The sequence below is a fragment of the Melanaphis sacchari genome, unplaced genomic scaffold (assembly GCF_002803265.2).
Source record: "Melanaphis sacchari strain LSU unplaced genomic scaffold, SCAv2.0 Contig42_pilon_pilon, whole genome shotgun sequence".
Taxonomy (NCBI): domain Eukaryota; kingdom Metazoa; phylum Arthropoda; class Insecta; order Hemiptera; family Aphididae; genus Melanaphis; species Melanaphis sacchari.
The window spans coordinates 1929989-1950829 of NW_020271275.1; the positions used below are offsets into that span (position 1 = coordinate 1929989).

General features: G+C 27.9%; 3 protein-coding genes across 4 annotated transcripts; all 3 read left to right on the forward strand.

The window, feature by feature from the left end:
* The first annotated feature begins 425 nt into the window (after positions 1 to 425).
* LOC112597551 (vacuolar protein sorting-associated protein 33B) lies at positions 426 to 2315 on the forward strand. The gene is made up of 2 exons (XM_025343649.1): positions 426 to 698; positions 758 to 2315. Exons 1-2 carry the CDS (start codon positions 547 to 549, stop codon positions 2313 to 2315), a joined length of 1710 nt encoding a protein of 569 aa, XP_025199434.1. The 5' UTR covers positions 426 to 546.
* Positions 2316 to 6705: 4390 nt separating this feature from the next.
* Positions 6706 to 11588, forward strand: LOC112597552 (ATP-dependent RNA helicase p62-like). Of its 2 annotated transcripts, none has more exons than XM_025343650.1 (12): positions 6706 to 6825; positions 6897 to 7014; positions 8320 to 8526; positions 8586 to 8720; positions 8784 to 8895; positions 8973 to 9161; positions 9720 to 9899; positions 9961 to 10244; positions 10764 to 10825; positions 10882 to 10941; positions 11019 to 11240; positions 11310 to 11588. In XM_025343650.1, exons 2-12 carry the CDS (start codon positions 6908 to 6910, stop codon positions 11393 to 11395), a joined length of 1644 nt encoding a protein of 547 aa, XP_025199435.1. In that variant the 5' UTR covers positions 6706 to 6825; positions 6897 to 6907; the 3' UTR covers positions 11396 to 11588. The 2 variants fall into 2 exon arrangements, with proteins under 2 accessions (XP_025199435.1, XP_025199436.1); XM_025343651.1 differs by having other exon boundaries at positions 6707 to 6825; positions 6921 to 7014.
* A 2856-nt stretch (positions 11589 to 14444) lies between these two features.
* LOC112597554 (SNF-related serine/threonine-protein kinase) lies at positions 14445 to 20557 on the forward strand. The gene is made up of 8 exons (XM_025343652.1): positions 14445 to 15093; positions 16939 to 17228; positions 17317 to 17426; positions 18380 to 18728; positions 18849 to 18953; positions 19015 to 19138; positions 19210 to 19947; positions 20028 to 20557. Exons 1-8 carry the CDS (start codon positions 14869 to 14871, stop codon positions 20274 to 20276), a joined length of 2190 nt encoding a protein of 729 aa, XP_025199437.1. The 5' UTR covers positions 14445 to 14868; the 3' UTR covers positions 20277 to 20557.
* Positions 20558 to 20841: the final 284 nt, after the last annotated feature.

The window sequence follows — 20841 nt, forward strand, 5'->3', positions numbered from 1 at the left end:
GACATTCGAGACCCAGGTGAGAATTTATACAAAAAAAAAATAGTAGGTCCAAGTCATTCAGATTCTGAGAGAAAATGATTCCAAGTCAATTAGATCCGTATTGTTACAATGTGTGGTTTGGATCTCAACGACTCGGGTCCTATTTATAATATTACTCTATGGTCTCTATGGTTCATACACCACAGTGAATATAGTTACATGATAAGTATTATCATGGATAATACTTAGCTAGCTAGGTAGGAATTTTACAAGGTTTATAAACCTTGGGAATTATAGGATATTAATTAATAATTATATTATTTTTATCTAATATCCCGTTAAAGTAGTAAAATTAAAAATACTAAACCATTATATATAAATATATATCATATTATATAATTTATAATACGCTAAATTTTTATTTTTTGATATAATTTATTACTTATTGCTTGTTGTATTCACCAGAACCCGCAGATTCACATCAGAATTAATAAAACATTAATATTTAAATGTATTAATTATTTTAATTATTTTTGTTTTTAAAATATACGTGTAAAAATATTAATTATGTTCGACAAAAAGATGTTAAATGCTTTTCCTCAAATATCCCACAAAAATTTAATCAATATACTGAAAGATATGCCTGGACCCAAAGACTTAGTTGTAGAACATAGACTTTTCAAACCTCTTGAAATGTTCATCGATATGAAAAGCTTAAGGTATGATTTTTTTGAAATTCTGAATAATGATGATTTATAAAATATGTTTTTTATTAAAGGCTTTATGGGGTAGAAAAGGTGTATAAATTACAAGAATCGGTCAACCCAATTACCAATCGGCAGTGTGTTTTTTTGGTGTCGTCTAATTTACCAGCAACAAAAATTATTTGTGATCTCATTAACTCATGTTTAAGTATGACAAGCTTAGCTGAAGATATTATTAAAGTCATTCTTGTTCCTAGGTCATTGATTACTATTGAAAAACAATTTGAAGAGGAAGGTGTCTATGGGTACATTCAAATATTTGAATTTCAATGGGATTTCATTCATTTAGGAGATTCGTTACTTTCATTGGAGATGATAGATTTCTACAAAAATGTGTTTGTTGAAGAAAATCAATCTTTGTTAATGCCTGTTGCTAAAGCACTGTGGACAGCTTTTATGGTTTTAGGGTTTCCTAAGACTGTTTGTATAAATGGAAAGTCGTCTACTGCTGTTTATAAGTTATTAAATAGATTTTTCACTGAAAGAGGAAAGCCTAGCATTAATAATGGATCGTGTTTTTGTATTTTAGATAGGGATTTTGATTATGCAAGCGTTCTATTAACTCCTTGTACGTATGCCAGTCTTTTAGATCAAGTAGTTGGTATACAAAATGGTATAGTCGAAATAAAAAAGAATGATGGAACTACATCTATAAAAAACTTATGTAATCCTGATGAAACTTATGAATTTGTCAAATACAAACAGTTTGGTGATGTATTGAATTACTGGAAATCAAAATCAAAGGAATTGCAAGATAAACTTGAAAAGAGTAAAAAACTGCAACTAGACGAAATGAAACAATATGTTACACAAGAGTTACAAAGTGTATTAATGTCAAAAAAAAATCTTACGTTCCATATAGATGCATCCGAAGTTGTATCAAAAGTAATAGGTGATAAATTTATTGATTATATTACACTTGAAAAAAATATGTTAGAAAATAGAAGTCGCAAAGAAAACTTAAACTGTATAGAAGATTTATTGGCTTTTGGAAAGGGTAGTGCCAATAATATACTTCAGCTTATTTGTTTATTTTCACAATCCCAAGATGGATTTACATCAATAGAATTAAATAATATTAAAACAAAATTTTTACATCAATATGGATTCAAATATTTTGAGACTTTCCACGTTTTAGAGAAAATGAATTTAATAGTAAAATATGATAATAGCTCTGTTTTAAATAGTAATTTGAATAAAATTATATCCATTAATAAAACTAAGCAGATGATGCAAAACATGATGCAGAAATTAAGGCTTGTAGATGATAGCGAGCATTGCATGAGTGCAGCATTTGGTGGATCATATGTTCCTGCTATTGGTAAAATAATCGAGATTATTTGTAAAGAAGAAATGCCCGAGGAAGAAATTGTTAAATTATTATCTAACTATTCATTTCAAGTAAATGACTTTAAGACAGGTATAAAAACAGTGTTTATTATGGTAATTGGAGGTATAACATACGCTGAACAAGCAGCTCTTCACTTTTTAGAAAAGTCAATGAATATAAAAATTATAATTTTTAGCACAAATATAATTAATGGAAATATTTTAATAAATTCTTGTTTGTAGGTATCATATAAGTTTAAATTACATATAGATAGTAAATTATTTTTACTTTTTACAAAGAATGTTAAATTTTAATGTTCAGTCCTTATTTTGGATTTTCCTTACATGAATAAAATGTAGAGACTAAATAAAAAATATTAAATAGTACATTAATGTTGTAATAGAGAATTTTATTTTTGATACTATTATTAAAAGCTTATTGACTATTAATTTTAATATGTTGTGCAATGGTTGGTATATGTGTAACTTTAAAGTGAATATTAAATAATTGTTTATGTTTAATTTTTATTTGATTGATTTTGAGATGTTTCAATATTAAAATTGATTACTACTATTTATTTAATATTTATTAATTGTGGATAGGATACTTTAGCATCACATACGTTATTGTCTTATTAAGTATTACTGTATTAGTGTGTTACACACTAGTTATTATATCATAAATTACTAATCATAGTTAAGTTTGACATTTTTTGAAAATAAGTAGGTACTGAGTCGTTCATGATGAATTACTAACAATTTATTTTCATTTAAAATTTAATATATTTGTGAATTATAATTTCTTTTTAAAACTAAAAATATGAAGAAGCAAAACATTAAAATTGTATCCTTATTTAAAAAAATCTAGCATAGTTGTTATAATATCCATGTAATACTTATTAGATATCTTAATATAATCCATAAAATAAATTTTACAATTTAGCTATGAGTAAACACCAAATAAGTTTTTAGTATTACAATAACAAAAATACATTATCTATAAAACCATGCTAGCATATTATTTAAATATTTCAGTTAAATTTATGGGAATTTTAATAATATTTTTTTAAATATTGAAACTGTATTAAAAACATTCCATTTTATAAACAGATTTACATTTCTCTATACATAAAGAATTATTGTAAAATAAAAGAATGATGCTCCATTAATAATTAATTTTTTAGTTTATACCTTGTACCAAGTTAATGAAGCGTAAGTTCTTGCATAATGATATACCAATAAGAAATGAGTTTTAACATAATTACCAGAGGTGTTGATGCTGTGATAAGGACTAAGGAGTACAAATACTACAAATGCCTCTCCCTAGTCCCTTTTAAAATCAAAAAAGAAAATTTAAGATGAAAAATATAAATATAGGTACAAGGCTCAAATATTCGAAAGTATATCAAATAATTTAAAATCTAAAAGAAATTTAAATATAATATGTAGTACAAGTCAGCTATGTAATTTTTATAATAATCATACATTATTCGTCAAGCACTCGTTCCTACAGCAATTAAGTTGTCTGGGCTTTATGTCCAGATGTAACCTTTCTAGTTTCTAGAACCTTGTCAGTCGTCTATTGGTTTCATACATAATAATACAATTATCGAATAGTTATATTAAAAATGAACAATTAACAATATAGGTTATTATAATTTAAATTTAACTAAACTATAATGAATTAATGAGCATACATTTCGGTTAATGTAAAAGCGTTCAGTAAAATAATATAAAATTATTTAATTCAGTTTTTATGGTTTTACAAACATATTTTAAAGTATGACATGTGAAAAAAACAATATTTTTTTGGAGTTTTAATAAGATGTGATTGTATTTCATTTGTTTTAAAAATACAAATAAAAAAAAAATACTGTTTTATTCTATAATTATAATCATTTATCATAAATAAATGAATAATAAAACTTAATATAGAGTTCTAGACTCTAGTAGATACAAATGATACAATACAATGAATTCTCCATATCTAGCTAGGTATACCTATAATCGTTGATTATAAATTGTACAATTACCTACTAAACAATAAACCATTAATACTTATTTAATGTATAAATAGGTAGGTACTAAAACATACTATTCACGCATCATTATTCATTACAATAACGCGTAGATATAATTATTATAGAAAGAAAGTTGAAAGATAGATAAATATAATTGGTTTTCGATGGCTTAATCAATATCCAACGGATAAAAATAAAATATAGCTAGTTAAATATCTGTATAGAAGTTAGAGGCGGAAATTTAATGCTCTACAAGCAGGATGCTCGTGTATAGTTTTGCGATTTAAGAGACTAAGTGCAGTTAAGCTTTCCTTTAATATCTAAATGTTTATGCGAAAAAAAACATGTCCTGGAAAAAACCTTTTGTGTTTGTTTGCAATATAAAATATACATTATTTGTACATAATATTAATTTATGCATGTTGACATGTTAAATAACGTTTTAGTCTTTAGACCATTGTTGCACTTTATGTTTATTGTAGATGCTGTTTGAATCTATAGTCTATACTCTAAACTGTCTAAATTCTAAGAGTATAAACACATTACTTATTATTTATGTTTTTTAGAAATATAAATTATAATATTATATAGGTACTCTATTGCTTATTAGACAGCTATTTATAATAATATGTTTATAGTGATGTACAGTGTACGATAATTTCATATTTTAAGCGAGTTATTAGTAGTTACTAGTTAGTTAAGTATGAATCAACACAAAATCGGTATGCTGATTGCTGACCGCTGAACAAAAATTTGCAATGTCTTGCTAAGCTTTGGTATATTATAATATAAGAGGCAATGTTTATAGTCTATTTGTTTATGTTTCGTCGAATATAGCAAGAAAACTATATTTATATTATAGTATTATACAGATTTAAATGTATCGCTATATCAATGTATTAAAACCATAGTATATTGTATACCTAATATTTAACTGTTTAAGTCGTTTAAGGAATATTTAAATGTATACTATACTATTGGACATTGGTAGTAGGTGTAGTACAAAGTACAGTTATTATAAAGGCACAATTATTACGATTCGCAGATCACGGATACGGGTCAAACACCTCTCTTTGTCTCTACCGTGCTTTTTTTTTTTGCTAATGACCTCGACGTGATGACATCGTCTATTATATAATTAAGCGAGCCGCCGAAAATACTATCATTTTTTTTTAATTTTAAAATAGAAGCCGGTGATAAGGAAATTAATAGGGCAACCGAGGAGTGATATCGCAAATAAATTCTTTTTAGCTTTAATTTAAAAGATAAGTTTTCAAGATAAAGGTATTAGTTATGATTGGGTAATGGGTTATTGTACCTATGTAGAATTGTTGAATGGTTTCTTTGCTTTTGTTACCCGATTACCCGAACGACCTAAAACAAGCTTCCAAATACATATTGTATAAAAAAATTAATTTAAAGATTATATTGTATAAATAAAACAAAAAAAAGATAATGTTTTTGAGTGATATAGGTATTTTAACGTTCGGAACTCTTTAAATAAATAATAAAGGAAATTATAGTAGATATTTTTGTTAAACTAAGTGAAAATTATAATGACACATCTCAGTAAATTCAAATTGACAATGGTTTCGTATTTTCAAAATAATTTATGCTACTTTTAAGATCATAAATTCTATGTAAGAATCATAGAGCATCTATAAGCGGCTGTAGGTAATAAAAATATAAAATCATTTCTTTATGTGGTATTGTGGTCTTTAATATGAATAAGTATGATAATGGATAGGTATTAATGCCCTTAAGATGTTTTTTTTTTCAAGTACGAGTTGTATTTTCCTGGGCCGCCTTAAGGCCACCAATAGTAAGAGTATAAAGGAAATCCCTATATATATATATACTCTTAGCCTTATTCAACCTCGGATCTATTTAAAACAAATACAAATAATATCTAAATTATTATATGACTCTTATCATTATTAATATTATTTTAATTTTTTATTATTCATTTATATGACTTAGAGTCGTCTTTAAAGTATGGCCTGTCTAAAATTCTAAAGTGCAACTATACGATCAAAGCCAAATAATGAATATTAAGTGTAATTGTGTAAATAACTTTTAAGAAAGTCGCACTATACTGCACGCGTTTTAGAGTAGATAAGTTATTTTAGTTTAATCATTGTAAATGATAGGTACTAACTTTTACGATTTTTAGAAATTAATAGCAGAACGTTTTTTTTCTCCTAGTTCCTACAGAAAAGTCGGGATAACTGAGATTAGCTATAATGGTTCTTATATAAAAAAAAAAGTACAGACATTCGATGACAAATGACTATCTTTAAAAAGTAGAACGTAGATGTAAATATGTTATTACCAAGTACCAACTACTCATTACATATATAAATATATACTATCTAGTGCAAACTGGCAACTACGCATGTGACGTATGTTGAAATATTTTATTTTCAAAGAATATTTTATAAATACGTATATAATGATCAATAATGGTCAGGGTTATAAACATAAGTTTTGGTTGGTAGCACCGTTCTGTTTGTGGCATTACTGCAGTGTCGCGCACGCGCATAATACCATTGTTCACTAAATACGTCATCGATCTGCTGATAGAGTTTTGTAGGGTCGACGATCGAACCTCGTTCTTTCTTTCGTGAACAGGCGTCGACGTCGCACTATACCTGTCGTCGAAACGAAATTTTGTTAATTCCTAACCTTCAATCTCAACGACTATCCAACGTCGTCATACTTAGCAACATATTGTAAGTATCGAACGTGTGGTCTCCTGAACGTTCACTTTATTTAGTTTAATATCCGATTACATTTAATCTAGTTTAATTTAAAATGTTTGCTCAAGGATTGAGAGTCGTCAGGTCCGCCATATTGAATCCGCTACACGTCAAATCTGTACCGAATCGTCAACAGTTGCTTACCGAAAAAATAACTATAATGTAAGTACAGATTATTATATTTATTGTTGTTTATTATTTTTATTTAACTGAACAATAATTAGATATCATCTTTTATGCGTCTCCATTCGCGTGTTATGTATTCAAGGTTATTGGATAATGTGGAAACAATGTGGTTAGGTTTTTAGATGTTTTCAACTAATAACGGTTTACTTTATTTATATTATTAAATTAATTAACCCATTGTTTATTGTAACCTACATGTCCCTTAAGTTAAACCAATCGGTAAATGATGTGCTCTTTATAGAAATGAACGCAACACCAAATTTGTTAGGTTAGGACTGGCCTAACCTTAATTATTATGAAATAAATGAATAACGTTAACATTCTGCTTAGTTATGTGAAGGTTATTTAAAATTCTTTGTCCTTTTTCGAATAATTTTAATGAATAGTCATTTTTGACATACTTCGCAATGTACTAAAGCAATGTAGTACGCTATATACAGTAATAGTTTTTTACGTTGAATGTGTTTATTGTGCTGCTCTCTGGTGCTAAAACTATTGAGTCAAAGTAAATTACCCGTAACTAAATCAATAGTATACAGTTAAGTTTACATTTCTACTCGTACAAATTGATCTTATCTAAAACTTAAATTAATAATTCCATTCATGCCTATTAGGTTTTATTTATTGTTAAACCGTGTTTTCAACATATTGTGTTTAAACCTTAATAACGTGTTTATGATTTTTCTAGTAATATTTATAATTTAGTTATTAAACTATTTTTATTATTTAAAAGGATTTTTGTTAAAAATAATTTTAATGTTAATTTGTATATAGGTGTTATCTAAAAACCATTTTATTAACATTGTACAAAACTTAAATATTATTCTATTCTTAATTTCTTAAAAATACTTAAGTCCTTTAACCTACTACAAAATAAGTAAAATTATATTAACCATCTCTGAAGCATAGAAGAATTGTAGTGTTAATTTATAGTACGTGCAAATAACCGCAGTGCGCCATGTGTTGATTTTTCTATAAACCAACCGGCCCCAATATTTGATCCATCACAAGTGTGTGCTGCTGGCACGACAGATAATGTACGAGTTTTAAATTATATATTTGGTGTGAAACATTTTAGTCACCACTAACGAGAAATGGCCACTGGGCACACAATGGTCGTACACGCATTTTTGTGAAGTGTACTAAAGTATATAATGTTAGGTGTATTTAATTTGGTTTTATTAACATCAAATTATCTTTATGAATATTTATAATTGGTATATCTATCTTGATTAAGGTAGTCACTATTTTAAACTAATATTTTCTTTTAATTTAATTTAGGTCTTATGCAAGAAATGGTACAGGTGGAGGAAGAAGTAATGGATCTTATGGAGGCCAAAGATCATATGGTGGCGGTGGCGGTCGTGGTGGAATGGGTGGTGCCAAGAAAAACCCTGGTGCTAATTTACAAGCCCCCAACTGGGACCGTGTCCAACTAAGACCATTTAAAAAAGAGTTTTATGTTCCTCATCCAACTATTGAAAGAAGGTAAGACTGATATATTTTTGAATCTTATTTAGTCATTCCTTAAATTTTTATATTTATAGATCTTATGAAGAAGTTGACAAATACAGAACTGGAAAAGATATTACTGTAATGAGTTCAGACAGGAGCCCAGTTCCTTATCCAATTCAACATTTTAAAGAGGCAAATTTTCCTGATTACGTTATGACAGTTATACGGTAAAGTCAACGCTAATGTTAAAACTATTATTTCATATATTAATAATAATGTTATTATTTTAGCAATGAAGGTTTTACTGAACCTACTCCTATTCAAGCACAAGGTTGGCCTATTGCAATGAGTGGTAAAGATATGGTTGGAGTAGCTCAAACTGGTTCTGGAAAGACTTTGGGTGTAAGTATTTTTCTATTTTAATGTATATTTTTATAAGTAGGATATATAGCATATTTAACATTTATATGTTTGTTTAGTATACGTTGCCTGCTGTAGTACATATTAATAATCAAGAGCCACTGAAAAAGGGTGATGGCCCAATTGCTTTAGTTTTAGCACCAACTAGAGAATTAGCCCAGCAAATACAAAAAGTCGCTGGATTATTCAATCAGTCCACATATTTAAGATCAACATGTATTTATGGCGGTGCACCAAAATCACATCAGGTATTTAATTACACTTGAAATGAGGTAATAAATTGATAACATTTAAATGTTCAATTTATTTATGCTTATTATTTCTCTAATCAGTTGTTCTGTTTTTGTTCTTTGCAGGCCGCCATTTGAAATTCGGTTTTGCAGAAACGGTTTTTTTATTACATTATGAAATAATAACGTAACCTTAATAAACGCACAGTGTTTTTGGACCATGACTAATAATTATATAAGTCGTGTTCATGCATTTGGAGGCGCTGCAAACCGAATTTAAACAATTAATGTATTAATTGGCGGCCATATATTTTTCGGTTCAACAAAACCGATACATTTTCTTCCTAAGAACTCTCATCCTAGATCTATTTCCTTAGACACCGGAAACTAAAATCGTCAGCATGTTACTTCTCGCAGCACTGAAAAAACAGTAAGTTAAAGCTGATCAGTTTTGAACGAAGAGTTTTCAGTGCCCAGCGATGAATGCATTATAAAACTGTTACTTCCTTACATAATCGACAATTTAAATTGGAACTTTATTTATTGCCTATACTAAATTGTTCATTAACTTCATAGGCTAGAGATTTAATGAATGGTGTTGAGATTGTTATTGCTACACCAGGTCGTCTATTAGATTTCTTAGAATCTCGTGCGACCAATTTACAACGTTGTACCTATTTAGTATTGGATGAAGCTGACCGTATGCTTGACATGGGTTTTGAACCTCAAATTAGAAAAATCATTCAACAAATTCGCGTAAGTTTATATATACTTGGTTTTATTTGCAACCGTCTTTCTAATGTACTTTTATGTATAGCCTGACCGACAAGTATTGATGTGGTCAGCCACATGGCCTAAAGAAGTTCAAAAATTGGCTAATGATTTCTTAAGTGATTACATACAATTGAATGTTGGTTCATTAACATTATCTGCTAATCACAATATCTTACAAAATGTGGACGTGTGTCAAGAACATGAAAAGGAGGACAAATTAATGGATTTATTGCAAGATATTGCTAATATGGAAGAAAATAAAACAATCATTTTTGCAGAAACCAAGCGCAAGGTTGATACAATCACACGTAAAATAACTAATATGGGGTAAGTCAAAAACAACTAGTCTTTGCTTTAAACTTCTATTTAATAATAAGGCTAATTTATATGATGACTTTAAAAAAAAACATACACTGTGTTGTTTAATTTGTCCTCTAAGAAGATCTGAAATTTAGCCCTTATTTTTATTCATATTAAAATATATATATATATTCTTATAAGCTACATGATGATTTTACTTTGAAAACATTCTTTGTGTTGTTTTATTGTCCTCTAAGAAGATCTGAATTGGTTATACTTAAATTGAATCTCATTTTTACATTTTCATATATGCATGATGATCCAATTCTTAAACATTCTTTGTGTTGTTTATTTGTCCTCTAAGAAGATCTGATTATATGGGAAGAATAAAATATACATTTAAATTAGTGATGTGATTTACTTAATTGTGATAATATTGAGTCCAATTTATCATAGTATCTTGTCACATGATTTGTTGTTTGTCTACAGCTATATTTTAAATGTTTAGTACATTTTCTTATTTTAATATATTATTTGAATTTTAAGGGCTAGAGCTGTTGGAATTCATGGAGACAAATCACAATCTGAACGTGACCATGTATTGAAACGTAAGTTCTGGTAAACTTCTTTATTGATTTAAATTAATGTTGAATTAATTTTTTAGAATTCAGGAATGGAAGAGCTAATATTTTGGTTGCTACTGATGTTGCTGCCAGAGGTTTAGGTAATTATTTTTTTTCTTTTATTTGAATACTTTTGTATTATGTCATGATCATCACGTAAATTATAATACATTTTTAGATGTCGATGATGTCAAATTTGTTATCAATTTCGATTACCCCAACAACTCTGAAGATTATATTCACAGAATAGGCAGAACTGGACGATCATCTCAGAAAGGTACCTCATATGCATTCTTTACCCATTCCAATAGTAAGCAAGCCAAAGACCTTGTGGCTGTTCTTACTGAAGCCAACCAACGTATTGATCCCAAATTAGCTGCCATGGCTGCACGTTCTTTCCGTAAGTTAATTATATTCTTAACTTTTGGTTTTGATGATTGTTTTACTTAATTTTATATTTTTATTTTAGCGAGTGGTGGTAACAAATGGTACGGCGGTGGCGGTGGTGGAAACAGGTCATGGGGAGGTGGAAGACCAGCCCACAGAAAATTTTAATTGTCTAAACAGTATTCAGTGTGTATTTAAATGATCAATTTGTCATAATTGACTTCTACTTGGAGATGATTGTTTGATTTGTGTTGTAAAGTATGATTGTTCATTCCTCCTTATTCCATCCGTATAATTTCAAAAATTATATTTTAGAGATTTGACGTTGGGATTAACTAATATTAAATGAGTTTTCTATTCATTTTTTCTTTCTTTTTTTATTAAAATCCTTGGCTAAGAAACTTCAGTTTTTTGGTGTTTCAATAATTATAGACATAATATAGTATTTCTAATTTAAGTTATAAGATATTCATAAGGATTAAATACATTACTCGTAATAAGATTTCTTATTTTTCTAAATGACATTTTCTATAGTAATCTACATAATTTCTTAGTGAAATTAACAATTATAGTTTGAGTGTTAGCTTAGTGCTTTTCATCAATATTTTTTAATTTACTTTACATTTTAATCATTGTTTATATATTAATTTTACAATGTAAGATGGATTTTTAACAGTTAATAATATTTTATATGTTAAAAATAACTACTAGTTTCTAACATAAATTATATTATTTTTTAGTTATATGATCACATTTATTAAACTTTCATATCTTGAAGCTAATTACTTAGTGTAAGATTAGTAAATCAATATTTGTTCATTTATGATGAATATATTTTAATAAAATATATTTATTTTAATTATTTGTACAAAATTGTTTTATTCTTTCATGAGTATTTTCAATGTTGATCTTTATGAATGTAGTAATATGTTATTGTCTAACTTAGGAATAAGTGTTATAATTCATCTAAATGGGGTTTATCTACTATAACATTTCTACCAATTTTTTTTACTACAAAAATTTATTTAATTTATTCTAAATTAAGAGATCTGATTTTTAATTTGTTAATTGTTTACTATAAAATAGAATATGCAATATCTTTTATATATAATATTTATGCTTCAATGTTTGATTGAAATTTACAATCGTACCCATATCAATATTTTCTTTTAAGTATTGATAAAAATGTTATCGCAAATCATTTTTATGGTTTATTTTTTGGTTCCATAGAAATCTGTATTACAGATTAAAAATTTTTTGTTAATATACTTGAGGTAATTTAAACAATGAAGTATAATCACAATTGTTATTTGTGGATTTTCAAATTACAGATATTTAATTCGTGTTCTCAATTCCATTTTTCAATTGGTACTTATAACCTATGTTTAGAAAATATCGTTACCTATTTGATCTACAGATTATATGCTCGTTTTGGTGATCACACTCTACGTTTATAAGAGGATTGGAAGCAGTAATTTTCTGTTTTTGCCTAATACTCAAGCTACATAGAATCAAAGACTATTTCTATTTTCAACAAATTGAAATAACGAAGCAATAAGAATTTTGAAAATAGGATATGAATTTGTTGAGGCAACTGAGATCGATTTTTCCACATTTTTGATTTTGTGCCTAAAAACGGTTATATTTTAAAGTAGACATTTCAATTTTTGTAAAAGTTTAATCAAAATTGCGGGAATTTCGATCTCGAGAAGACTTAATGCTAAATCCATATTTGTTTTCGAAGTCTTTTCGTTTCATTCATTATATTAATCTATACGTTGGAAATAGAGAATATTTATATCATCACATTTTACGCCATTGGCACATGTACTTGATTAAAAATAAGAATACACCTCTTCCAATCTCCTTTAAATAAACTTTAATCCGGTAAACATGGAATATTTCATTTTATTATATTTATGTTACTATTTTTTTTAACGCACATTGATAAAAAAAAAACGGTGTACTCGCAATTTTGTTAATGATGTCAACTATTGAATATTTTTATTTTTTTCGTTTGAAAAAAAAATATCACGTCCTTGGACAAAGCTTTAAAAAAAAAGTTACCGATCGTCATTCATCTAACGATGTAAATGAATTGGTACTCGGCATATAACGCATTTATTAGTAAATTATTTCAGTGGAGGAAATAGGATTTATTGTGAATTACTAATTTTGAATTAACTTTTGGTAACTCTTATTTTATTGATTAAATAATATAAAAAAATTGGCACATCATAACTCAATTTGCAGGTAATTACTATGAAAATTACTACTTTTAGTTGCCTCTATATTGCCTTATGGTTAGTTATAGTACATGTTTTGATATTACTTCATAAATCTTATATTATATTCGTTTAATTATTTTTTTATACTTAAGATGAATAATAACTGATAATTATCGTCGAATTTATCTGTGGTTACTGGTTGAACGGTTGTTAATAACAATGACGTCAAATATGAATGGATTGGTGCAAAATTAAAAATCGCCGCAATTAATTCTCTGCTGTGGTTAGGACATATTCTATTTATACCTTATCCTATTTGCAAGCTCGCCTTCCCTATTTTTGACCGCCCAATGCTCTAAAACAAAGGTCGGCAACCTTTTTAACCACACGGGCCATTTTTTTTCAATTGTTCATCAAGGGCCACATTAAAAAAAAATATTACATATTATGATATAATACTTATAATTGTATTGCTATTATGAAACGGTTAGATTATATTTTATTTATAAAGGAAAAAGAATTATATAATATTGAAAATTATATGAAAAATGTTATTGAACAAAAGTGAAACACAAAAATTAACCACCTTTGTGCGGGCCATCAAAAATTGTTTTGCGGGTTGCCGACCCCTGCTCTAAAATACCGTTGTTTCTACTAGATAAAGTTTGCTACCGGAAAATAGAAGTACCATCAATGTCAAGTATTGCATAGTTTTGTGCTGTCAAACGTGATGGCTGATGAAAAAATGAATAGCACATCATTGTAAAACCATTAAAATATCGTTTATTGATTAAAACTAACGTTAGCGTTAAAGTTATATTTATTAATTCTACGGCAGCACTGTTCACGCACCTTCTCACGAACAGCACAGGTGTTTATGATTTTTCATGGGTCTATTAATATATATCTATTTTATGCTTCGAATCTATTTCGTGGGTGGCCGTGAGAGCGCGCGCTTGATAAATTTTCTGTTTCTTATCAGTGTCCATTTTTATAAAAAATACCTACACAGTCGGTGGCAGCGGTCTAACTAGTGCCGAGCACTAGCCACTAGCTGCTGGCGCCTGGCAGTGACTGAGTAGTGCTGATCCATAAATGTGTTGAATTTTTTTATATGACTAATAAACACTGAAAAATAATACCGTAGTTATCGTAGCTGTAAGTTTTTTCGAGTGATTATTATTGTTTTGACAAACAGATATTATCGATACCGGAAACCCGTATTGAAACCGAGGAGAAGGAACGTCGTTTGACGTTAGGGGTGCCACGCCAGAAGAGTCGGTCGCCAGACGACGATGGACGTTTTAATAAACCGCGATAGTTTCCGTCCGAAACGTTAAGAGACCGCCTGTCTGGGTTGATTGGTGGTTTTGGTGGTTGTGGTCGTTGTCGGGGTGTGTCGGTGGATCGACGATGCAACACAGTAGCGGCGTGATCGGCAAACCCGACACGGTCAAACCGGCCAAGCACAATGGTGGCAACATCGCCGGTATGTACGACTTGGAGCAGACGATCGGTAAAGGACACTTTGCCGTCGTCAAGATGGCCAGGCATGTGTTCACTGGTGAGCAGGTTGCCGTCAAGGTGATAGACAAGAATAAGCTGGAAGAAGTCTCTCGTAATCATCTTTACCAAGAGGTGAGTGCCATTGTGTTATATCATTGTTGCAGTTTTGTACCCGTTAGTACGTTTTAATCTGATGTGATGCTTTGTCGAGACATTGTTTTGATATTGTTACTGCTTAATATTTGTAGAATGACACTATTTTACCTTAATCTGACCGCAGTTTTAATATGGTTAGGCTTGGTTTATTGTTTATTAACATTATAGGTACATAAAGTAATTTGTATCCTATCAAATGTTTGTGTTCTAACCAGTATTGTATTGGCTCTTCTTCTATTAATTTATCGTTTTCCGTGTAATTAATTTTCAGTTCAATTTAATCGTAGAATTATTATCGTAACCATTGTAATGGTAATCAAATTATTACAATTTTATACAGCAGAAATATCACCTACATCAACAACTGCTCGTGCTGTTTAGGACATAATATGTAACTTCAGTAGATAGTATTTAATTGTTTTAAATTTGATCTATCATTTATTACGGTATTCTCTTTGTACACTAACAACATAAAATAATATTCAATATTCATATAAAGTAGTCATATTATTGATTTCAATCGAGTTTTTTTTTTGTCATGTAGATACTAGGTAGGTATTTTGTTTTTTTATATTGATAATGAATTACAGAATATGAATCACTTGTTATTATTACCCATTGTGTAACAAATTAATATTCTTTTGAAATAGTAGTTAGGTATTCGTAGTTTAAATAATAAGATATATTATTTACAAGTTTTCAACCAGTAGATATGTAGTTAATTGCAATAATTTATGCAGTTACTAGATAAATAAAAAAAAAAAATATTGAAGTGGGTAGAATATTGTTACAAAATGCTTTAGATATGATTGTTTTAATCTTGTAACAACTACTATCTTTATTACATAAGTAGGTACCTACTTTTAATTTTTAACAAGTATAAATCAAACAATAAATTATAATTAAAATGTTTATGTATGTATTTATAAACATTAAATTTTTTAATCAATTAGAATCATTACTTTTTATCCATACCAAGTAATAACTATTTATCAATTATTAATTCAATAGTTCAATTATGTTGATTTTAATTGTATGAAATAGTAAAACAATAACCTTTTATATGCTCATAGTAATTTAATATTTTTGATGATGGTTTTTTATATTAATAATATTATATAAATGTTTGAACAACTTATGAGTAATTAATTCATAGTACATAACTCAAAATTAAACAAATTATTCTCATGCATTATATTTTGTGATAATGACAATCAAAATATAATTTCAATGTTCCTAGATGGTTAACTCAAAAGAATATATTAACCATTCTTGTGATTTCACTCATTATTTGACATTTTTTTTTGTAGTAACTTTTCTTTTAAAATCAACTTATTTTAATTAAAAAAAAAAAAAAATAATGTACAAATTGTATCTTTTATTAGAATAATTTATATTTTAATATTTTATTCAAATTAATTAGATATCTATGATAAACCTAATAATGGCGTAGTTATAGTGGGTGGGATGATGGTAATAGATCCCCAATCCCAGAACCTTCTTTTTTTTTTAAAATGTTTATTGCATTGATTTATATTTGATATAAGATAGTTAAATTTTAAAATTACCTATATTATTATGTTATAATCATGGATATAATATATAGGGCATAGTGTGACATGGTGCTTGGACTTAATGTTTGTCCAAATCAAAACTATGCTTTTGGAACTTAATATATTACAGCTATTTTATAATTGACTAGTTACAGAAAAGAAATGTACTGTAGGTAGTAGGTTAATGGTATAATTAATTCATAATTTGTTTATTTATGACCCTTTGTTTAATATTATGGAGAAAAGTATTAAGAATTTTTATTTATAGGTTCGATGTATGAAATTAGTGCAACATCCTAATGTTGTGAGATTATATGAAGTGATTGATACACACAGTAAATTGTATCTTATACTAGAGTTAGCTGATAGTGGAGATTTATATGATTACATTATGCGACATGAAGGCGGATTGTCTGAGCAATTGGCTTGTGAATATTTTGCGCAGATTGTTCGAGCAATATCGTACTGTCACAAATTGCATGTTGTACATAGAGATTTGAAACCTGAAAATGTGGTTTTTTTTGAAAAACAAGGGATTGTTAAACTTACAGATTTTGGGTGAGTTATGTTGTTGGTTTTTTTAATTATTATCATATTTTGTTTATTATTTAATTATTTATAAATTAATAAAAATAATTTTTTATAGATTTAGCAATACATTTTGTCCTGGTCAAAAATTAGAAACATCATGTGGTTCATTGGCTTATTCAGCTCCTGAAATTTTGATTGGGAATTCGTATAATGCTACTGCTGTTGGTGAGAAAAATGCTTTATTTTTGTTAATTTAACAAGTTGATTTTTGTATGGTTTTATCTGAAGTTTAATCTATCTGAATTGTGTGATTTTTCTTTTAAATGTAAGTGACCTAAGTGTTACTAATGGGTAATTTCTTGCTCACACAATCAAAATTGTGTTCTCTTCTTATTACACAATATATTGGTAATTATGCAGTATTTATATAGATTGTATAATATAGTCTTATATTAATAATAATAATAATAATAATAAAAATATTAGTGTTCAGTCATTAAATTAGAATAGTTCCAAACAATTAATTCACTCAGTGGTTATTTGTAGTTGTTGTAACAAAATGACAAGTATTGTCACGTGCATTGTGCTTGAATACATGTTCATAATTCATATTATATTATTTTAGTCTTTGACACTGTTTTTATAGTAATGATAGCTTGCTATTTTGACATTGATTAGGTTGCTATAGTAGAATCAGTCTCAAGGGTTTTTATTGGCATTTTAGCAGTTATAAAGTGTTAGCATTGATCACCTAGAATTTTAAATATTATATAAAGATATTTTTTAATCTAATAACTAAAAATAATCAATATTTATTTTATTTTTTTTTATTAGTTTCGTGATGAATTTATTCATAGGCTATAGTTTCTTAATTTTTTGTTGCATCTGTATACAATTTAAGTATTATTAATGTTTCGGTGGGAATCTTATAATTCAATTGGATATAATAGTTAATTTATTAGTAAAAAAAAGTTTAAAATATATGTATTTTTTATTTAAACTATCACAAATTTGAAGTATTTTTATTTTAAAGATATTTCTAAATTGATAAACATTCAGTCTGTTGATTGTCTAATTAATTATAATAATTGTAGATAATCTAATTAGTTATATTTATGATACTCATTTAAGTTATATAACTAATATTGATAATTTTTTATATATGTATTGATTTTTAGATATCTGGTCGTTGGGTGTAATTTTGTTCATGTTAGTATGTGGTGAAGCACCATTTCATTCAGCTAATGATAGTGAAACTTTAACAATGATTATGGACTGTAAATACAAAGTATCCAATCACGTGTCCGAAGAATGTAAAGCACTTATAAGTCGTATGCTTGTGAGGAATCCTGAGAAACGAGCTACTCTTGATGAGATTGCGGCAGATGTTTGGTTGAAAGATGTCAAAGTGATAAGTGATGACGAAAGTCCATTGGTATCTAAACAATTAATTAACGAAGACGACCATGCATTAATTATACAAAAAATGATAAGTGGAAAAATTGCTACAAAAGAACAAATTGTGGAGTAAGTTGGCTGACTTTTAATTTTTCTTCAATCTTTATTCAAATAAATATTGAAAATATATAAATATGTTCAAATATATTTGATATAATTTTTTAATTAATATATTTATTGTTAATGCAGTGCTCTGGATAAAAACGAGTATAATCATATTACAGCTACCTATTATTTACTCGCAGAAAGAAAATTGAAGTATTCAACACCCAAAAAATCTCAAGCTATTAAAAAGTACATTTTAATACTTTTAAATATTTTTATCATTTATTTTTTTTTATTTATATTTTTTTAGTGATATGAAAGTTCCTCAGTTAAAAGTAGATGATACTTCTAATCAAAACAATGCTTTGATGGTAGTCAATAATTCAGCACCTAAATCTGTTATATTAGGATCATTGCATTCTGATCGTCCTAAAGTAATAAAAAAAATAAATTAATCTATTTATAGACACATTTAATTTTTGTTTTTTTTTTGTTGATTTAACAGAGAACACGAAAGTGTAGTGTTGTAGTTGAAGAAGAAGATGAAAAGGAAGATGAGGAAGAAGATGATGATAATAGTTCATTAAATAGAAGAGGCTCTAGGTCAGAAGGAAAATTGAATACTATAGCTTCTGAACTACAAACAAAAAAACTTTTGATCACCGAAGTTCATGAAACAAATCCAGCATCTGTTTCTATCACGCCTAACAAAATCCCACCACCTTTTGTGGCTTCTCACAGTTCACCACAATTACTTCTTGAAGATAAGCAAAACAGAACTAGTAACTACATAACATATGAACAAAGGCGAAGCAAAATGCATAAAAACCGTACAGCATCCTGTAGCAGCTCTGAAACCAGTGATGATGATACTGATGGCCGTAAAAAGCGTGGCAGTAGTAGATCATTGGCTTCATTTAAGGGTAATGATAAGGATCCTGATAATGACGGAATGGGAAATGCTGGTGGGCAAAGCTCAGAGCCCTCACAAGAACACAATACTGATGTTCAAAAAGGAGATGGGAACAGTGGAAATAAAACAGAAAAACCAAGTGGTAATGCTGCTGGCAGACGACGATGCATAAGTGCAAATGCCAGGAGTCGAAGGGGTAGATCAGCTGAAACTAGATTAAGAGAGAGTCAAAGTTTAAATCGTATTACTGAAGTTCAAGAATCTGAAGTAAATATCCCAAGTTCAACTGCTAACTGCGATAATTTTGAATCAACCAACAAAAACTGTCAGGTGAGAACCCTTAATTAATAATAATTTCAAAAAATTAAAATTAAATTATTTACATATTTTTATTTTTTTTTTATTTTTAGGTATCTACAGACAATACCATTGCTGGTAAAAACTCTGCAACCATATCAAATTTACCTCAATATAAAAAACATCAGACGTCCAAACGTATCTCATTGTTTAGTAAGTATTTGAACTTACAAAAAAAACTGTGTACACAAATTCTATTTAGCAAGAAGAATGCCGATAACCGTTTATATAAGGCAAAATCGTGTTCAGAAATGGCTAACTCCAAAATTGCTATAAGAGAAGTGAGTGCAGACAGGTGTTGATCCCTTTTCACACACCACAATACAAATGTATTATTATTTAGTTCTGGTGTATTGTCAAACAATAATTTAATTTATTACATATTTTATTATTGAATTCCTGAGAGAATATTAGTTTTAATTTTATATGGCTCCTATTGAATATGTCACTCATGGCGACAGTGATTTAATTTTGACTTTCAACACAATAATCCCTAAAAACTAATCTATTGTCGACTAAATATATTTTCTTTAATTATGATTATTAACTTGTTTTAGTTTAGATATGTTTTTTTCTTTAAGAAAATTAAATTTGTTAATTATTTAACCAAAGTTAATTTTTACACGCATATATTTTTATACATGAAACTTGCTTAAATGTGCAGTACAATTATTGAGATGCACATTGAACTATTTGTTTTTTGATTTTAAGTTTTTTTTTAGTCAATACCAAATTGTTATTATTTTTGATTGTGTAATGTATTGATATGTTGGTTAAAAAGAGAAACAATAAGATTTTACTAGATAATTAATGAAATCAGACTAGTCAATTTTATTATTCTGAATAAAGGTCACGAAGGGATTAATT